The sequence below is a fragment of the Rissa tridactyla genome, chromosome 5 (assembly GCF_028500815.1).
Source record: "Rissa tridactyla isolate bRisTri1 chromosome 5, bRisTri1.patW.cur.20221130, whole genome shotgun sequence".
Taxonomy (NCBI): Eukaryota; Metazoa; Chordata; class Aves; order Charadriiformes; family Laridae; genus Rissa; species Rissa tridactyla.
This window is the reverse complement of record NC_071470.1, coordinates 46,462,838-46,479,062: the sequence shown is the minus strand read 5'-3', so window position 1 is coordinate 46,479,062 and position 16,225 is coordinate 46,462,838. Positions and strand designations below refer to the sequence as shown.

Sequence of the window (16,225 nt, the reverse complement as noted above, 5' to 3'; positions counted from 1 at the left end):
ACGTGACACTCTCATGACAGAAAGTGGGTTCAGGACCTTCATCTATAAACTGTTTGATTCAGGTAAGGTTGCTCCTTGTGTAGTGCCCACTACAGTGGGATCCAAACTTAATTTAGCATTTATCCACAGTTTAGTATAAACAGTAAAATAGCATTTTACTGTCTAACCAGATAAAATGTGCCTCACGATGAATTATTCTTACTGTATCTGACAAAGGTCTTGATGTGCATGTGGAATAGCACTGTTCTCTGTGACACAAAAAACCCACCTAAAACAAACCAACCAAAAAAAACAGCTTAGAGATTTGAATCCTTTCCATAACTGTAAAGACAATTATTTCAAAAAGTGGAATTCTTCTAGATTCCATTGTTATATTTTGCATCGTCTTAATCCTTTTTATATTTTAGTTCACTGTGCAGATGTAACACATATTGGCAAACAGGATTTTTTGTTTTATTATAGAATATAAAATAAAGTACAATCTTCAGACTGAGATCTTTGTTGCATTTTAACTTCAGTTGATATACATAAGGAGATTTTTCAGACCTGGGTAGAAAAAGTGTATGTTTATTACTTATCTGTGCTCCTGTTAGAGATTGGCAACATTGCACTGAAGTATTTATTGAAGGTAAATGTTGGTACATCTCATTGTGCAAGGTGCAGTGAGGACTACCTGAATGCAAGCTTTCCTCTGATATCTTAATCTATCCACTGTCACAGTGACACTGTTTGCTCCTTGCACAGAATTCAGTGGTGGGCTTTACCGTGGAGCACAAAACCTGTCTGCTGGCGGGACCAGGCTGGGGGAGAGGGCGAGGAAGGGCTGTAGTCACTCTGCCATCCCACGCAAATAACACCGTAGCGTCCGTAAGCTCAGAATGCAAAGCTCGCTCTCTTTTTCAGGCTCGTTTTGTGGTAAGAGAGAGATGATGACACAGGTACAGACAGAAGCTAGTACAGAATTTCCTGGTGAAATGACTCAAATGAAACTAAACTCGTCACGAATCAGTGATGGGTAAAGGGCCTCAAACTTCCTACTTCCTATGTGTTCAGGGTATGTGCTTATATTGACATCTGAGCATCTGCACCTTCGAGACCCTTCTTTGTCTCTGGAAAGGAGAATTAAGACAATTTAATATTTGGAAACAAAAAAAAAAAGGAAACGCAGTGCAAGATCAGTATCCTTTCCTACATGGTATGCCCCGTCTTTATTAACAAAAAGAAAACATTAAAAAAAATTTACCTGCAAATGATCATTTAATAGCAAATTTGTTGTCACAGTCACAGTCTTGCTACATGGCTGCTTCTTCTATAAGATATCGGTGTGCCTGCCTGTGTGCCCATGTGTGTGTGAGTGTGGTGCATAGCAACAGACTTTGTGCCAAGCTGAAAAATGTTAAATTTAGCTTGCATTAAATAATATAGTTGGAACCCATCTTGAAAAAAAAGATAATAATCCCCACTATACACGAAAATGAAATATCTGGGTAGGTTTAAACCTTCCTGCGTATTAACTCTTCTGTTTTGGTTATGGCAGTTAAAAATATGCTTTTCAGGTATACTTGGAAGGTACACCCGACACCTGAAATTTGGGTACATCCAAATGTCATCCTAATAAGGACTAGTGAAATTTTAATAAATAAATAAATAAATAAATAAATAAACCTGAAAAAAAGTAGGCGTTTGGGTTTTGTGGGGCTTTTTTGTGCCTTTTTTTTTTTTATTTCTACTTTCCATGCAAACTAACATCTCCCGCTGTCACGGAGAAGAAACCGGCGTGTGACCGACTCGTTTCTCTGATTTTTTTATCCGTTTCGAGCAGCCGAACGGCGAGGAGCTCCGCACCCTGCGCGGACCGGCGCGTCCCTCCGGGGGGCGACCTTCGGGCCGGGGTACCCCGCCTCACGGACGCTCTTTCGGGGGGCCAGGCGGGGTGGATGGCGGGGGAGAGGTGGGAATAACCCCTCGCCCTGGAGGCAGCGGGGTCGGGACGGGACACGGCGGTGACCCCAACGGTGCTCCCGCCGCCCCCCGCCAGCCGCCGCGCCGCTGTCCGCGGTGCTGAAGGCTGGCGGTGGCCCTCGCGGCGGCGGCGCGCGAAGGGGCGGGGCGAGGCGGCGAAGTGGGGCGGGAGGGGCGCGCTCCCGCCGGCCGCGCCGCTCGCGCAGGCGCGCCGCCGCCGCCGCTTCGCCGGCTGCGTCGTCCGGCCGTTGAGCGCGAGGGAGCGCGGGCGAGCGCGTGTGAGGGCAGGGCTGGGCGGCGGGCGCGCTCAGGCGGCGGGAGCACAGCGGCGCCGTCGCTGTTGTCGTCGTCCCCGTCGTCGTTCGTCCCCCTCCTCCCACCTTCATTTCCGGAGCCGGGACGAGGATTGGAGCGGCGGCAGCGGCTCCTCCTGCGCCCGCCGAGGGGCCGTTTTCGTTTCTTCCCCGCCGTGGTTGGGTTGCCCCCGCCGGCCGGTCGAGGATCTAATTTGCTGAGGAGCGCGCTCGGCGGCGGCGGCGGCGGAGGAGAAGGAGGAGGAGGAAGAAGAAGGAGGAAAGGGCTGTTTCCGTGGCTTTGTGGATGCTCTACTTTTCCTGGAAATGCAAAAGATTATGCATATTTCTGTCTTCCTGGCTCCCGCGTTGTGGGGACTGATCTGGGGGGTCGCTTCTAACAGCATACAGATCGGTAGGTGCCCTCCTGCCGGCGGACATCGCGCTCCTCCCGACGGCTCTCCTGTCCCTCGTCCCCTCCGGCATTCCCCTCGTGTCGCCGGCGAGCCCGGCCCCGCCGCGGCACCCACCCGCCGCTCCCCTCCAGCAGCCGCGTCCCCTCGCCTTCCCCCCTCCCGGGCTCTACCGCGGCGGCCGGGGACGGGACGGGACCCGCTGTCGGGATCGCTCCGGCATCCCTACCGGCACCCCCGCCCAGCCCAGCCCCGGCGGCGGGAAGGGAGCCGGCCGCGGCGCTTCCCTGCCCGCCTGATGCGTGTGTGTGTGTATTTCCCTGCAGGGGGACTGTTCCCGAGGGGCGCCGATCAGGAGTACAGCGCGTTTCGGGTAGGGATGGTTCAGTTCTCCACCTCGGAGTTCAGGCTGACGCCCCACATCGACAACCTGGAGGTGGCCAACAGCTTCGCCGTCACCAACGCCTGTGAGTAAGGGGTGCCGCCGACACAGCCTGCCCCGGGCGCCTGCGCACTCCGCGGAGCGGGGGGTGGTGGTGCGGTGTGTGTGTGCGCGGTGCGGTAATTGGGGGGGGGGGGGGGGTGGGGAAGGCGCTGAGCCGCGGGAGCGCCCGTCCCCGGGGTCTCCGTGCGCCTCCCCCGCCCTGGCCGAGGTTTAAAATGGTTCCCGTCGCCCGGTTCTCCCCGCGCCTTACATAAGGCGGCTGCGGAGCCTTCTTAACCGGTGGGCAGACGCCGAGGGGGCGCGAAGCGGAGCGGGGTGGCTGCGGAGGGGCGATCAGCCATTTTACGCCGCGCTGCGGGCTTCATCTCCCTGGTGGGCTCCCGGTGGGGGGGTGGTCCCCGGGGCCTGCCTGCTCGCCCGCCGACGGGCGAGGGCTGGCCGCCAAAGGCGCGGGGGCGGCGGGTTCCCGCCGCCCCCGCGCCTTTGGCGGCCAGCCCTCGCCCGTCGGCGAGCAGCCGGTGGGGCTCTGCCTTGACTCCGCCTCCGGTGAGGCCGGTCCCGGTCCCACGCGTGTCGCGGAGCACATGCATCGTTCGGGGAGGCGATGGGGAAGGCGAAGAGAGGAGCCCTTGGATGGGGAAGGGGGGTGTCCCGCAGCCATGTCTGCTTCTGCCTGCCCTTCCCGCAGCGAGGAGAGGTTTTGGGCCGCCCCGCTGTCCGGCCTGAGGTGCCCCGTTGCTGGTGAAACCGGTGGCCCGGCAGCGGTGGGGTCAGCGAGGAGGAGGTAGCCCAGCCCGCTCTGGTGCCGTGCTGGCCGCTCCCTCCCAGCTGCGGTTCATCGGCCGCCCGGCGTTTCCCCGTCCCTCCCGGGGACAAGCCGTAAGGGACACTGAATCTGAAGATGAGCAGTCAGCGAGAGCAATTTCCCTCCGTTGGCGACCTTTTCGGTTTTCTTTTTTTTGGTTGTTTTTTTTTTTTTTTTAGCCGCGTTGTGGTAGGTGCGGTGGTGCTGACGAGGGGCGTCTCGGCACAGAGGCTGGGATAGGTGGTGCAAGAGCGCAAGCCACGGAGCTCTTTCAGTGGCATGTGTGAGGATGGGAGGGTATAGCACACGTAGCTGAAGTCAGAAAAGGTCAGAGCACGTAACCAGCCACAGGCTGGTTTGAGGCTGCGTTGCCAATCTTTGCAAGCTGCTTGGGGAGTTCTTCCTTTATTAGGTAATGCGGGTTTCCAGCAACCAGAACTGCTTGTGGTTAGTATTTGCAGTATATGTTACTAGAACTGTCGGTGAAGTAAGGTGTTGTGTAGTGGTCTACATGGCATTCTGTGAAAATGTGGTGGGTCTTTCTTTGTTTCTCAGTTTTGAGAAGTCAATGAAATCCTGAAAATAATTTGTGTGAAACGCCAGAATATTTTTTTTTCCTACTGGTACTAGAGATAAGTATAGCCACCTTGTCTTTGAGAAGGTAAAGGATACGTATTTTTCTCCAACCCCATCAAGTTTTTTATCAGTGTTTGTGTCATGCACCTGCCTTGTTCTTGAGCTTAACTCTCTTCCTTGGAGAACACAATACTCAGATGACATGTGTAGGCTGTAGACTGCAGTGACGGACTTTTGAGACTTCCACCAGAAGGGAGATGCTATCCACATTTCAGGTTTCCCTTTGCCTGAAGCTTGTCCAAGGCTTCCATTTTCAAGCAGATTGAAGAGCACCAAACTAACATGTGAATATGTACTTGCCTTTTCATCACCTCAGTCACCACTGATGGTTTAGTCAAGTCATCTTGTCAATTGGAGTTAATTGACTAGTGAAACATATGCTAAAAATATGTATAGTGTTTCCTTGATTACCTTCCAAGAAAGGTTTGATTGGAGAATGAGGAGTTCCGAAGACAAATATTTGCCATATAAAAAGCAGAATTTAGCAGTCGATTGCAGAGCACTTCGTGCAGAAATGGTTAAGGATAATCCATCTTTTTTTGTCCCCTTTATGCTTGTTCTCATTTGAAATATTGAAAAATCTGCAGTTTGGGGTTTTGTGGTGGTTTTTTTTTCAGAGTAGCTTACAAAGAACCTACGTCCAAAACCAGCACTATCACCAGTTAAACAATGCAGGTGTAAAAGAAGGTCACAGAAAAGTGGGATAATATGAAACTGAAAATGGTTCAGTATTCACCCAGGTATTTCACTCCAGCAAGGTAATTTTCCTTCGCAGAAACGTAATGGCAGGCTTATACCATCATAGAAGTAATGACCTTTTTCTGCCCAGAGAATACCACATAAATTTTCTAAAATCAACAACTGAAACATTTCAACTTCCAATTTAAAAACCACAAACCAGCCTGTTCTCAGGCTGCAGAAGCTCTGGGAAATGGTGTGGGAAGAGCGGTGTGTGGCCATGCGCCCCAGCCTGTGTGACCCTGCCGCTGCGCAGGAGCTAGAGGAAAATGGGGGCATACAATTCCATCTGCGTTAAAAACAGCCAAACAAAAAACCCACTGTTAAACTATCTAAAGGAATCTTCAAACTTATTATCAGCACTTGCTCAGAGTTTGTTGATGGGGCAAACAGGTTTTAGATGAACGAGTTGTATTACTGGTACTACTTTTAAATTAGGTTCCTAAAATTCCAGGTGACCAGAATATGTGTGTAGCAGAGGAGAAATGGAGAGTCTGAGTAGCTAGCCTTAACTCGCATAATATATCCACAACAAATAGTCATTTTAGGTTGTTGGACTGTTGCAAGTCTTGTGCAAAGCTGTGTTGACAGGTCATCAGGAGTAGCTGTTGGAATCTAATTGCAGTTTGACACCTTGCAAGTCGGTGTCACTAGGAGGCTTAATGGTTTTGATTGAGAGATGGTGCAGTCTTTCTTCAGACTGATGGCACGATAAAGAGAAATGTTCACTGCCATCACTACTGTTACAGCCCTCAAGAGAAGTGGGATAGACTTAGCCCTCTTTGAGAATTCTTGGTGATTCAGAGGATTACAGCCTAGCTGGTAAAGGCAAATGTTAATAAAGTGGTTCACTCTAACAGGGACCATTTTGGCTTTTAACAGCTGGGGCAGAGGTACAGCACTGCAGGTAATTCATGGGGTGGAATTGGAAGGCATCCAAACCACTGGACTTTATTGTCCTTCAGCACAGTGTAATTGAGTTTGGTCTAACTGGAGAAGTGCTGACCATCAGCGACATCAGATTTTCCCTTCAAAACAAGAAAAGAGGAAAACTGGTGAAGATGAAGTCCTTTCCTCTTAAATCCACCAACCCAAACAGGGATAGCTGTATTATGTACTCACGTATTTTTTTCACTGGAAGGATACTGGAGTCACCTAAAGAGAGGTTTCCTATGGAGTACTATAAAACCTTCATAACTGTAACAAGTTTTTCATATAGTAGTTTCAGCACAGAGGTAATACATGCACGATCTTGCCTGCTGGCTCAAGAGCTAGTGTTGAGCTTCTCTGTTTTAAATCAAGTCTTACAGCTCTGCAGGGATCACTGCACCATGACATTATGGCAAGGGGATGCTGATTCATGCATAAACCTTAGATCCTTTCATTATATCTTCAACCAGCAGTTTTGGAAACCTATGAATATCTAGCATGTTGCAACTTGGGAGTCATGGCAGAGGTTTTTCCAGCCATTTTGGAATATAATGCTATAGATTGCATTCTTAAAGAAATAGCATTCAGCATACTGCTGGCAAAATGATTAAAGAATAATAAAAAAAAAAATCCTGTAGTGGTAAAGATGTGAGAAATTTAGATGCATTTATTTGAATTAAAATTACTGTGGACCAAGCCCAAATATATTTCACAATAAATGATTAGAACCAATTTTGAAGGAAAGGAGGAATTTGTGAAATGCTTATGTTTCAGTTCGTTCGTATTCCTGGTCCTTCTCATTTCCTTTTCACTACAAAATACTTCTCAGGCTTGGTGAGCAGATGTGAAATAGGTTCTGTACCCTCTTGTAATTAAAATGGACAAGATTAGATGGGTTTCGGGTAGTAAAATGATACAATGAAACCAGGATGTAGCCTACGATAGGAACTCTGATGCTTTTGCTACTCTCAAAACATTTCTCCCCTCAAAATCAAGCCCTGTAGCAAACTTTAAACCTTAATCTACTCCTGAGAGTTATTCGTAAAGAAACCTGGGGTATTTATTGTGTGACAGTGCTGTCCCTGCTGTGCATCTTTGCTACTGGCTCACAGAGCATTTTCACAGAGCCGTGATCCAGAATGTGGGCAGATAAAATACGACGGTTTTGGCTTGGCTACTTGACTTTTCAGATTTTTATTATGTGATCATTGCATTAATTTTGTCCATATATCTGAAATAAAAATTTACCATGCAGTTTTGAATATAGTATGAATATATATTTTACTCTTACAAAGCTTAAAGTGAGTTATATTTAATAACAGTCTGTGAGTAGCATATCAATCAAGCCTTAAACATACCAACCAAGCTTTTAAATCAACGAATATTATCAGTCGGTCTCTTCAATATATTCATATGTTTACATATGCCTTTATTTATATTTAAGATATGAGAATGTAATACCTTTTTTCTCTTTATGCTAATGAAATGCTATAATTTACACCGACTTTGATAGGACTATTGACTGCACATAGCTGGGGACGTACTAAACTCCTTGCGTACATAAGACTTATTGTACTGTCCAGCGTGTGTTACAGACCCTAAACCAAAGGCCACTGCATTAAGTGATACCGTTACTGCCAATTTCTTTAGTTCTTTTATCAAGCTTCTCGTGATTAAAATATTTTTGAGAATTAAGGCATGTTTAACAGCTAAATAATTCTTTTTGAACAGTTGATAATTACTAGGGAAGTATGTAATAACTGGGAATATGTTATTAGTTTGAAAATGCATTAAAAAGGTAAAGACCATTCTATTACCGTTATGTAAAAAAATTAAGATAATCAGCATAATTAATTTATCAGGCATCTTCTGTGAAAACATGATTAAATTCTAAAAAAAATATTTGCTCAAGGAAAATAAAATTTTAAATTAACGATTCTCTAATATGTGCTGGTAGAACTAATGTTTAGGAAATTAAAAGGAGGAAGTAACCTGCAGTAAACATAAACGTGTGCATATATGTATGTGTGCATATGCACATGTATATTTAAATGTACATACATACTTCTATAGCGAACAATAGTTTATTTTAAATGTCACATAAATAAAAACGAGGACATTGGGTAAACCCTACAATTAATTTTCTGAAGAGGATTATCTCAGAGTTCTTACTAGTAAGATGATTTATCACTTTAAGTCGGTGTTCTCACCCCTGTGAACTGAGTGCATGAATTACCGATTTTTTATATTGAATGTTCGTGCTCATATTCTGGAACCAACATCACTGCAACTGAAGACAAGGAATGTCAGGTCAGACTGAAAATAACACTGAAAAGATACCTGAATAGATAAAACATTTAGTTGCATATATCAAACTCTTTCCATATGTATATGTGAGTGGGCTTCTCATATGACAGTTAACTGGAACTTTCATTTCTGAAATGAACAAGATTTTTCCATTATTTTGTAACTGATCATTGCATTTATCAGAATATTAATATAGTGGCATCTACTTTTAGAAGACTGTGGACAGGGGATTAATTCCTTTTGCCATTTAGATTTCTGAAAAGGTATAGGGCAAAAGCCTGCATATTTTTAGACAAAACATGTAAGTTTGTGGAACATCATTATTATTTTGTCTTGAAACTGTAATGTTTTCCTTTAATAAGTTCATAAAAAAATGCCAAAACTGCATTGACTACAAGTACATATTAGATGTAACCTTGTTAAACCTGAAAAAAGGCTTTGATTTAAATGGATAAGTCCTTCCAATAATGAATTCTTTATGGATAAACAATAAGGAGTGAATAAAAGCATCAGGCAAACATAGTGAATGTAAACCAGATCAACAGTAGGGAGTAAAAACAGGCTTTAAATAACCACATGTTGAACAAATTCATATTGCACCTTCTAAAATCAATAACTGTGCTTAAAATATTGCTATTGTATTTATTTGCGTGCAGTTACAGAGTGGTATAGATGTCTTTTGAAACACTATTTACTTTTCTTTATCTATCTGTATCTAAGCCTGCCATAGAACATTTTTGATTTTTTCTAATGCAACACTGCTATGGCCCCTCGTTTAATCTTTGATTAAATTGATTAAATTTCATTAATCAAAAAAGATTTGATTACTCTTTTTTTTTTCTTTTTTTCTTTTCCATTGTTTTAAGACAGATTCTCAACTCAGGCAGTTTATGGGGAGGTTACTTTTTTCCCCCTAAAATTCCCATTTGGGAAATTAACATAGAGAGTTAACATTTCTGTCCTGAATCTGATCTAATATACAGATACTTAATGGCTAGTTGCTTTATGAGAGTGTAAAAAAAAAAAAAAAATTACAAGAAAAAGATATTAATTATGATTCTGCAACAAGGTGTGGTTCAGCTACAGCTACTACTGTCTCCCACCACCTGCTCCCAAACCTGACTCAGAGAAATTAATAGGATTTTTTTGAGGGTTGAAATGTTACATGCTGTTCAACTAAAGGTGATGGAATCGAGCACAAGAAATGTCTTATTTCAGCTCTGTTATACTATTTTATTTGATATCAGAGGAAGGATATTCAGGTCTGTATTCATTCACTTAAATCAGCGTGGGATTGCTTTGTGTGCTTGGGGTGCTGGGTCTGTAACTGAATTACCAATCGCTTCAACTAGTCCATGAATGACTTACTGGGCTTTATTGCACATGAAAATGATGTCTTCATTACTTAACTACAGAAGGTAAATGTGCTTGCATTTCACTGCTGAAAAGAAAGAGTACTGTGCTATTTGTGTTTTAAAATGGACATTTTTTTTTTCAAATTATTTTTTCCAATGGACAAGAGTAGGACAAAATTCTGTAAAACATTCGTATTGGCCCTGACTCATAAATGCATACTCACACAAGTGGTAGAAGAGTTTCAGAGCTCAATAAGGGCCAGTAGCTAATTATATGAAATGTTCAAAATAGATATATGAACACATGCTTGCTGTGCTATTCCACCTATTCAGTTTAATCTCAATTTCAGGTAGTTAATATTGCATTGATTTGATGCTGCAATTTTTCAGGTTGCTGTGCTTAAGACTGTCATACCACTTTACTTTATAGTCAGTATAAATGTGTTTAAAAGTTTAAAAACATGACTTGGGGTGGAAAAGAAGCCTCTGTTTGTTGCAGATGGAGTGAACTGATTTTTCTTTCTCACACTATGAAAACTAAAAATAACATATTCTTTTTAAGCACTTGATGTGATAGAGAAGCAGCAATCTGTTAGGTAACATGGAGATCTTATCATCATCTATACGGAGAAGACTGTTTTCAGAGATCATGTCAGCAACAGGGCTGGAGAGCTCTGCAGAACAGTTCTGCAACTGCTTTGCAGCCTGGAGAAAGGATTTGTTTTATTTTCTTTGGTTTTCTGCTCTTTATGGATGTATGTGGTAGTTGTAGGACTCTGGTCTGTATCCATAAAATGAAAAGGCTAATGTGGTTTACCATTCCATGTAATGTGGATCTAAAATATTTCAATGTGTGGCATTCCCTTGTATATGTGTAAGCTATCTCTGAATGTCTGCAGATGTATGCTGATGAAATAGACCATACAGCTCTGAGCAAGTCAGAGTAATTTGTTCAATAATCTCATAAATCTTTGAAATCGAGGATGTTGAGGATTAGCTTGCTCAAAATGTTCCTCCCTAATAGTAGTTCTGAGTTGTTTTTGACAAAATGTCTTCCAAGCCAAAATGCTGATTTTTTTTTTCTCTTTGTTTTTCCTTCATATGAATTTGGGAAATTCCATAACACTTTAATAGTACAGTCTCAGAGGGAGTGATGGGTACAAATGTGGGGTCCTGCAAGCAGCAAAACTTTCCTACATGATTGTGCCCTGTGCAGATGTGCTGATATCAGGGATTTTATTCCAGGTGTGATATTTGGAAAGCAAGGTAAATAATTTGTGTGGCTAGTGCATGCCAAGCTAATACTTACATAAGCTACAACAACGTTACTTATAGCAGAAGCAGGACTGATCCACACCAGATTTACAGGGAGTGGTTAGGAGAATCATCCAGGATTTAGCCCAATTATTTCCTATCTTGTCCATGTTAGACAGAAGACCTGAATTTAACCCTTTGTCTTTGACTTCCCAGTTGAATGCCCTTAGTGCTGCACCATTTTTATTTTGGCATCGGTCTCCCTTTCCGTCTGTCACTCTTCTTCATTTTTCCTGCCTTGATTAATTTTCTAGTGGAAAAAATGTCAGTAATCTTACTTTTGTCCTGATGCAGGAAGGGGGAAAAGTAACTTTTAGGTTTTGGAAGCAGGAAGACAATTTCTTGCCCTTTTTTGTTATTATTATTGTTTTTATGTGTGTTAATTTATGTGTTATTATTTTGTTATTATTTTTTATTATGATAAAGGAAAACAAAGACAATGTTAGGAAAATTCATTTATATTATTTAAATAATTGCTCAATCAACAAATATTAATTGACCAGATTTATACATAGCTTTAAACTTTTGAAGTCATTTTAAATGAACACTTGGAAACATAATCATATAATTTTATTATATTTAAAGACTGGATGGATTTGAGGGATCAGGAAATAGATGAAAATATGAGTCACTATACATTATAAATTGCAGTATAAGTGTGTTTTAATTTCACTCACAGCCTTACATCTGGCCCATTTTAAGGTGCTTTCATTTGGTGAGAGTGGATCATGCTGAAATTCTGAAAAGTTATGACTGGAAAGTCATTCAGTCCTTTTACTGACAATTCCTAAAAAGTGCTAAAATGTTTGAGCATCTATTGGACCTACAGAATATTTTTTCAAACTTTACAGTACATGCTTATATATGACCCTGTTGTTTTTTTGTTGTTTTTTTTTGTTTTTTTTTTTAGTATTGCACATATTTCTTGAGTGCTTTGTCAGGATTCAGTATGGAAACTTTAGAGAAATTATTAGACCATTTCAATTTAGTATAAATATGTGAATAGAACTGTTAGCTTAGCTAAAAAAGTAAAGATTTGGTCTGTGTTTCTGTAGGTGAAGAGGAAAAACATAATGCTTGCTCCCTTCCTTTGCTGGCATTTGATCATGGATGTTATTCTTTGGTAAAATGTTTGCATAAATTTGAAATTTTCATTTTTTTCTTAACTCCTTTTTCACTTGTAGGAAAATGCATTTTTGGCTTGACTTTATAGAACTCAGTAGTGAACTTCTGCTATAGAAGTAAGCAAGCATCTGTGAGCAGCAAATATTGAACTTTTAGCAAGTGGAGCACTTAATGTTTCCTTGAGCTTATCTCCTCACTTCTATTTCAATATGATAAAAAGAGAATATATTCTTCAATGTCTGAATTTCTGGAGGCACTTTAAATTCACTGGCGGTTAATACACCTGAAGACCCAGTTTGTGATACTCACGCTATCCTGTGTGACCTCGAAGTACAGCTCCAGACAATGTGAGTGTCCTGTAAGTCCTGTAGCACGTCTGGCAGCCTATGGGGATGCCTCAGATACTCCAGTGTCTAAAGTAAGCGCTTGGTACATGTACTTAGTAACCTGAATAATTTCCTGAGTTTCATGAGAAAAGAGCATGTCTGTAAAGACCCAAACAACTTTTAGGAACTCTGACATTTTTGTAGGCTGTTAAGTACTGTTGCAATTAGTTCGTGTTTGTAGTAGAAAGTGTGGATCATACTAAGTCATGACTTAGTCATTCCGAATAAATACATACTTTCAAGGGTAGTATAAGCCTATTCCAACACGTTGAAGAGCCTCCGCTATTACTACACTGTATTGGGTTTGCGTGGCAAGGTTTTGGTAGCAGGGGGGCTACAGGGGTGGCTTCTGTGAGAAGCTGCTAGAAGCTTCCCCCATGTCTGATAGAGCCAATGCCAGCCGGCTCCAGGATGGACCCGCTGATGGCCAAGGCTCAGCCCATCATCAGTGGTGGTAGCACCTCTGTGAGAACGTATTTAAGAAGTGGGGGCAGGGGGGGAAACTGTTGGAGAGCAGCCAGGAGAGAGGAGTGAGACAAACAACTCTGTAGACACCAAGGTCAGTGAAGACGGAGGGCGAGGAGAAGCTCCAGGCACCAGAGCAGAGATTCCCCTGTAGCCTGTGGTGAAGCCCCTGGTGAGGCAGGCTGTCCCCCTGCTGCCCATGGAGGTTAATGGTGGAGCAGATACCCACCTGCAGCCCCTGGAGGAACCTGTGCCGGAGCAGGTGGATGCCCAAAGGAGGCTGTGATCCCGTGGAGAGGCCCGCGCTGGAGCAGGCTCCTGTCAGGACCCGTGGACCTGTGAAGGGAGGTTTGCTGGCAGGACTTGTGGTCATGTGGGGGACCCACGCTGGAGCAGTCTGTTCCTGAAGGACTGCACCCCGTTGGAAGGAACCCCACACTGGAGCAGGGGAAGAGTATGAGTTACGCTGACGTCTAATTGGCAATAAATTTCCCCAAGTCGAGTCTGTTTTGCCTATGACGGTAATAGCTGAGTGATCTCCCTGTCCTTATCTTGACCCATGAGCTTTTTGTTCTGTTTTCTCTCCCCTGTCCAGCTGAGGACGGGAGTGATAGATAGAGTGGCCTTGGTGGGCACCTGGCATCCAACAGGGGTCAGCCCACCACATAGACACCTGCTTTTTCTGTTAGTTTTGTCCTTCTGGAGATGCAAAGAATGGTTCGCTTCATTTTAGTATTTTTGTTTTCCTTTCTGTATGGAACCATTTCTGAATTCCTTTTGGACCATCAATACAGTGGTTCAGTCAGTGTTGCGGCTCCTAGCATTACTTCCCATTTTTTGGTAGGCAGAATCGCGATTTCCGGTGCCTGTGTTTCTGGCTTTATCTTGCTCTCCAGGAAATTGCAGTCTTCAATTTTTGCAACATTTCATTGTTACATGACATCTTGAGATGTATATGTTGCGGCTTTTAGAAGCCGTTTTCCAAACTAATTATCAACTGCCTTAAAAATCAGATGTATTAGAAAAAAAAGTTCACTTGCTGTGCTTCCTCTCTTCATATAGTTGATATATTTCAACAATGTAGATCTAATTTTGAAGGTTTTTTTTTTCTTTCCTTGTTCTGTTCTCATAGTGCTTAAAACAGTTCTCCAAGTGTTGCTACTACAGTGTTGTTAAAAAGACTGTGAAAGTAATTGTGCTAATTATTTAATTTTGACACACTGGTACTTCTGTAGCAAGAAATTTGTGCCTTTAAAATTAGGTTTCTTATTTACTAAATGTTGCTTGAAACTTCCTGAGGAAGCTAGCAATGTTTGCAGGAACATGGTTAACCTAGTCATGCCACTACAGATTGCTTACCAATGGTGAGATTAGTTTTGTGCACTGCAATTTAACTATCTTTGGTTTTGGTCTGTTTTTTTTTTTCCCCATAAAGAAGAACTCTGCTTTTCTTCTGTAGGCTTCCTTTTCCTCCTTTAATTTCCGACAACCAGTTAAGTATACCAAAAGCATCCATTTCAGGAACCCTAGTCTGTCTCATTAGAATTTTCTGCTTTCTGTGTTGAAGTTTATTAGGAACACCTTGCTCAGTTGACTGATTTGTTTAGGACACAGATCCGTTGGGTGATAGTGACATAAGTGATGGATGTAAAGTGGGTTTTTTTGTTTGCTTGCTTGTTTGTTTTTCTGAATGCTTTCTGTATTAGAACTCAAGAGATCTCATCTCACTCCAAAGCAGCTTCCTAAATGTGCATGACAGAGCAAAGGAGAGACTGTATAACTTGACAAGCCAGCAAGAGGTGTACCTCACTGTGACTATGCTGTAGGAGAGGGGAAAAAAAGTCTCATGCAGTTCAGATCTGTCCTATGCATCCTCCACGCTTTTAACCTCCAGGCTAGATGTGCATATTGCAGTTTACGCTGCTTCTGATATTTCTGGGAATTCCTCGTTCTGTAACCCTTGACAGCTTTATATACTCGGTGTGAGTCCTTCCTAGCTGTGGTGACGTCTCCAATTCTCTTCCATAAAGTAGGCCCATGCAGGCCAGTCCCTAAAGTGATTTGGAAACTATGGTGCATGACACTGTCTTGTGTACAAACTGGGAACTTGCAAGAGTCCAGGACGGAGCAAAGCTGGAGGCACCTGTGTTACCCAAACTGAGTGGTGAGAAGTAGATATTTAACAATGAAATCGGCACCTAATGGAAAAGACATTAAGTCAGCCTAAGGAACAGAAAGGTGCTATTTGGAAGCTTGTAACTGAAACTATCAAACTAAAACTGTTCTTTTCTCTTCTTCGGTGACTGACCGCAGCTCTGAGGCAAAAGAAGGGGGATTAATGGCCAGAAGCTACTTTCTCAGCTATAATGAGTCTAAACACTCTAGTTGCATGGTGCTCTGGATGCTGTGCAGATCTTCCACGTTGCAGGTGGAATAGCCCAGTGGTATAGAAAGAAGTGAGAGACTCTGGGAGCTCAGAGCATGGCAGAAAAGAGGAGCTGACTTTTTGCCTTATCTTTATGCAACACAGTTGGGACCAGGGCAAGAAGGCTATTTTTTTACACGTGAAAAGGGAAGCAGTTATACGATCAGGTCTGTTTTTCTCTGGGATGTACTAACTTCAAGGTTTCTCATTGTATTGAAGTTCTTCATCTTATCTTGTACTAGTAGACCTATATTTTTGAACTTGATATTGTAACAGAAAATTCGTCTTTTGGCCTTCCGTAGGGATTGCAATGCGTTTTTTGGATGAGTTCGTTATTATCCTGAAGTTACAGTTTGTATTTTATACTGTATATTTTAGGTGGTAGAAGTTAATGCTGTTTGTATTTTAAGCTGCACTGGTCATGAGCAACATGGTACTTGCTCTTCCCATGGGTCTAGTTGCTTCGTTGTTTCTGGATAAAATTCAGGGTAGGGGGTTTAATCTATAGAGTTCTGTGTATGTTTAGTTCTGGCTATGTGGATAGAGATTTCTTCTTGTTTAGCTGCTGTGGCAGCTACATTCACGGACACTTAAGCTAATAGACACGAGGTTTAAAGATTAGGATG

General features: G+C 43.0%; 1 protein-coding gene across 3 annotated transcripts in view; it reads left to right on the top strand.

The window, feature by feature from the left end:
- Window positions 1–2,567: 2,567 nt before the first annotated feature.
- GRIA2 (glutamate ionotropic receptor AMPA type subunit 2) overlaps window positions 2,568–16,225 on the top strand; it is a 93,714-nt gene continuing 80,056 nt past the window's right edge. For 2 of the 3 annotated variants that reach the window (XM_054202578.1, XM_054202577.1), the window contains exons 1-2: window positions 2,583–2,670; window positions 2,995–3,135. In XM_054202578.1, coding sequence (XP_054058553.1) covers window positions 2,583–2,670; window positions 2,995–3,135 — 229 coding nt within the window. Of the gene's footprint in view, window positions 2,671–2,994; window positions 3,136–16,225 lie in introns of all 3 variants that reach the window. The other variant, XM_054202579.1, reaches the window with a different exon arrangement.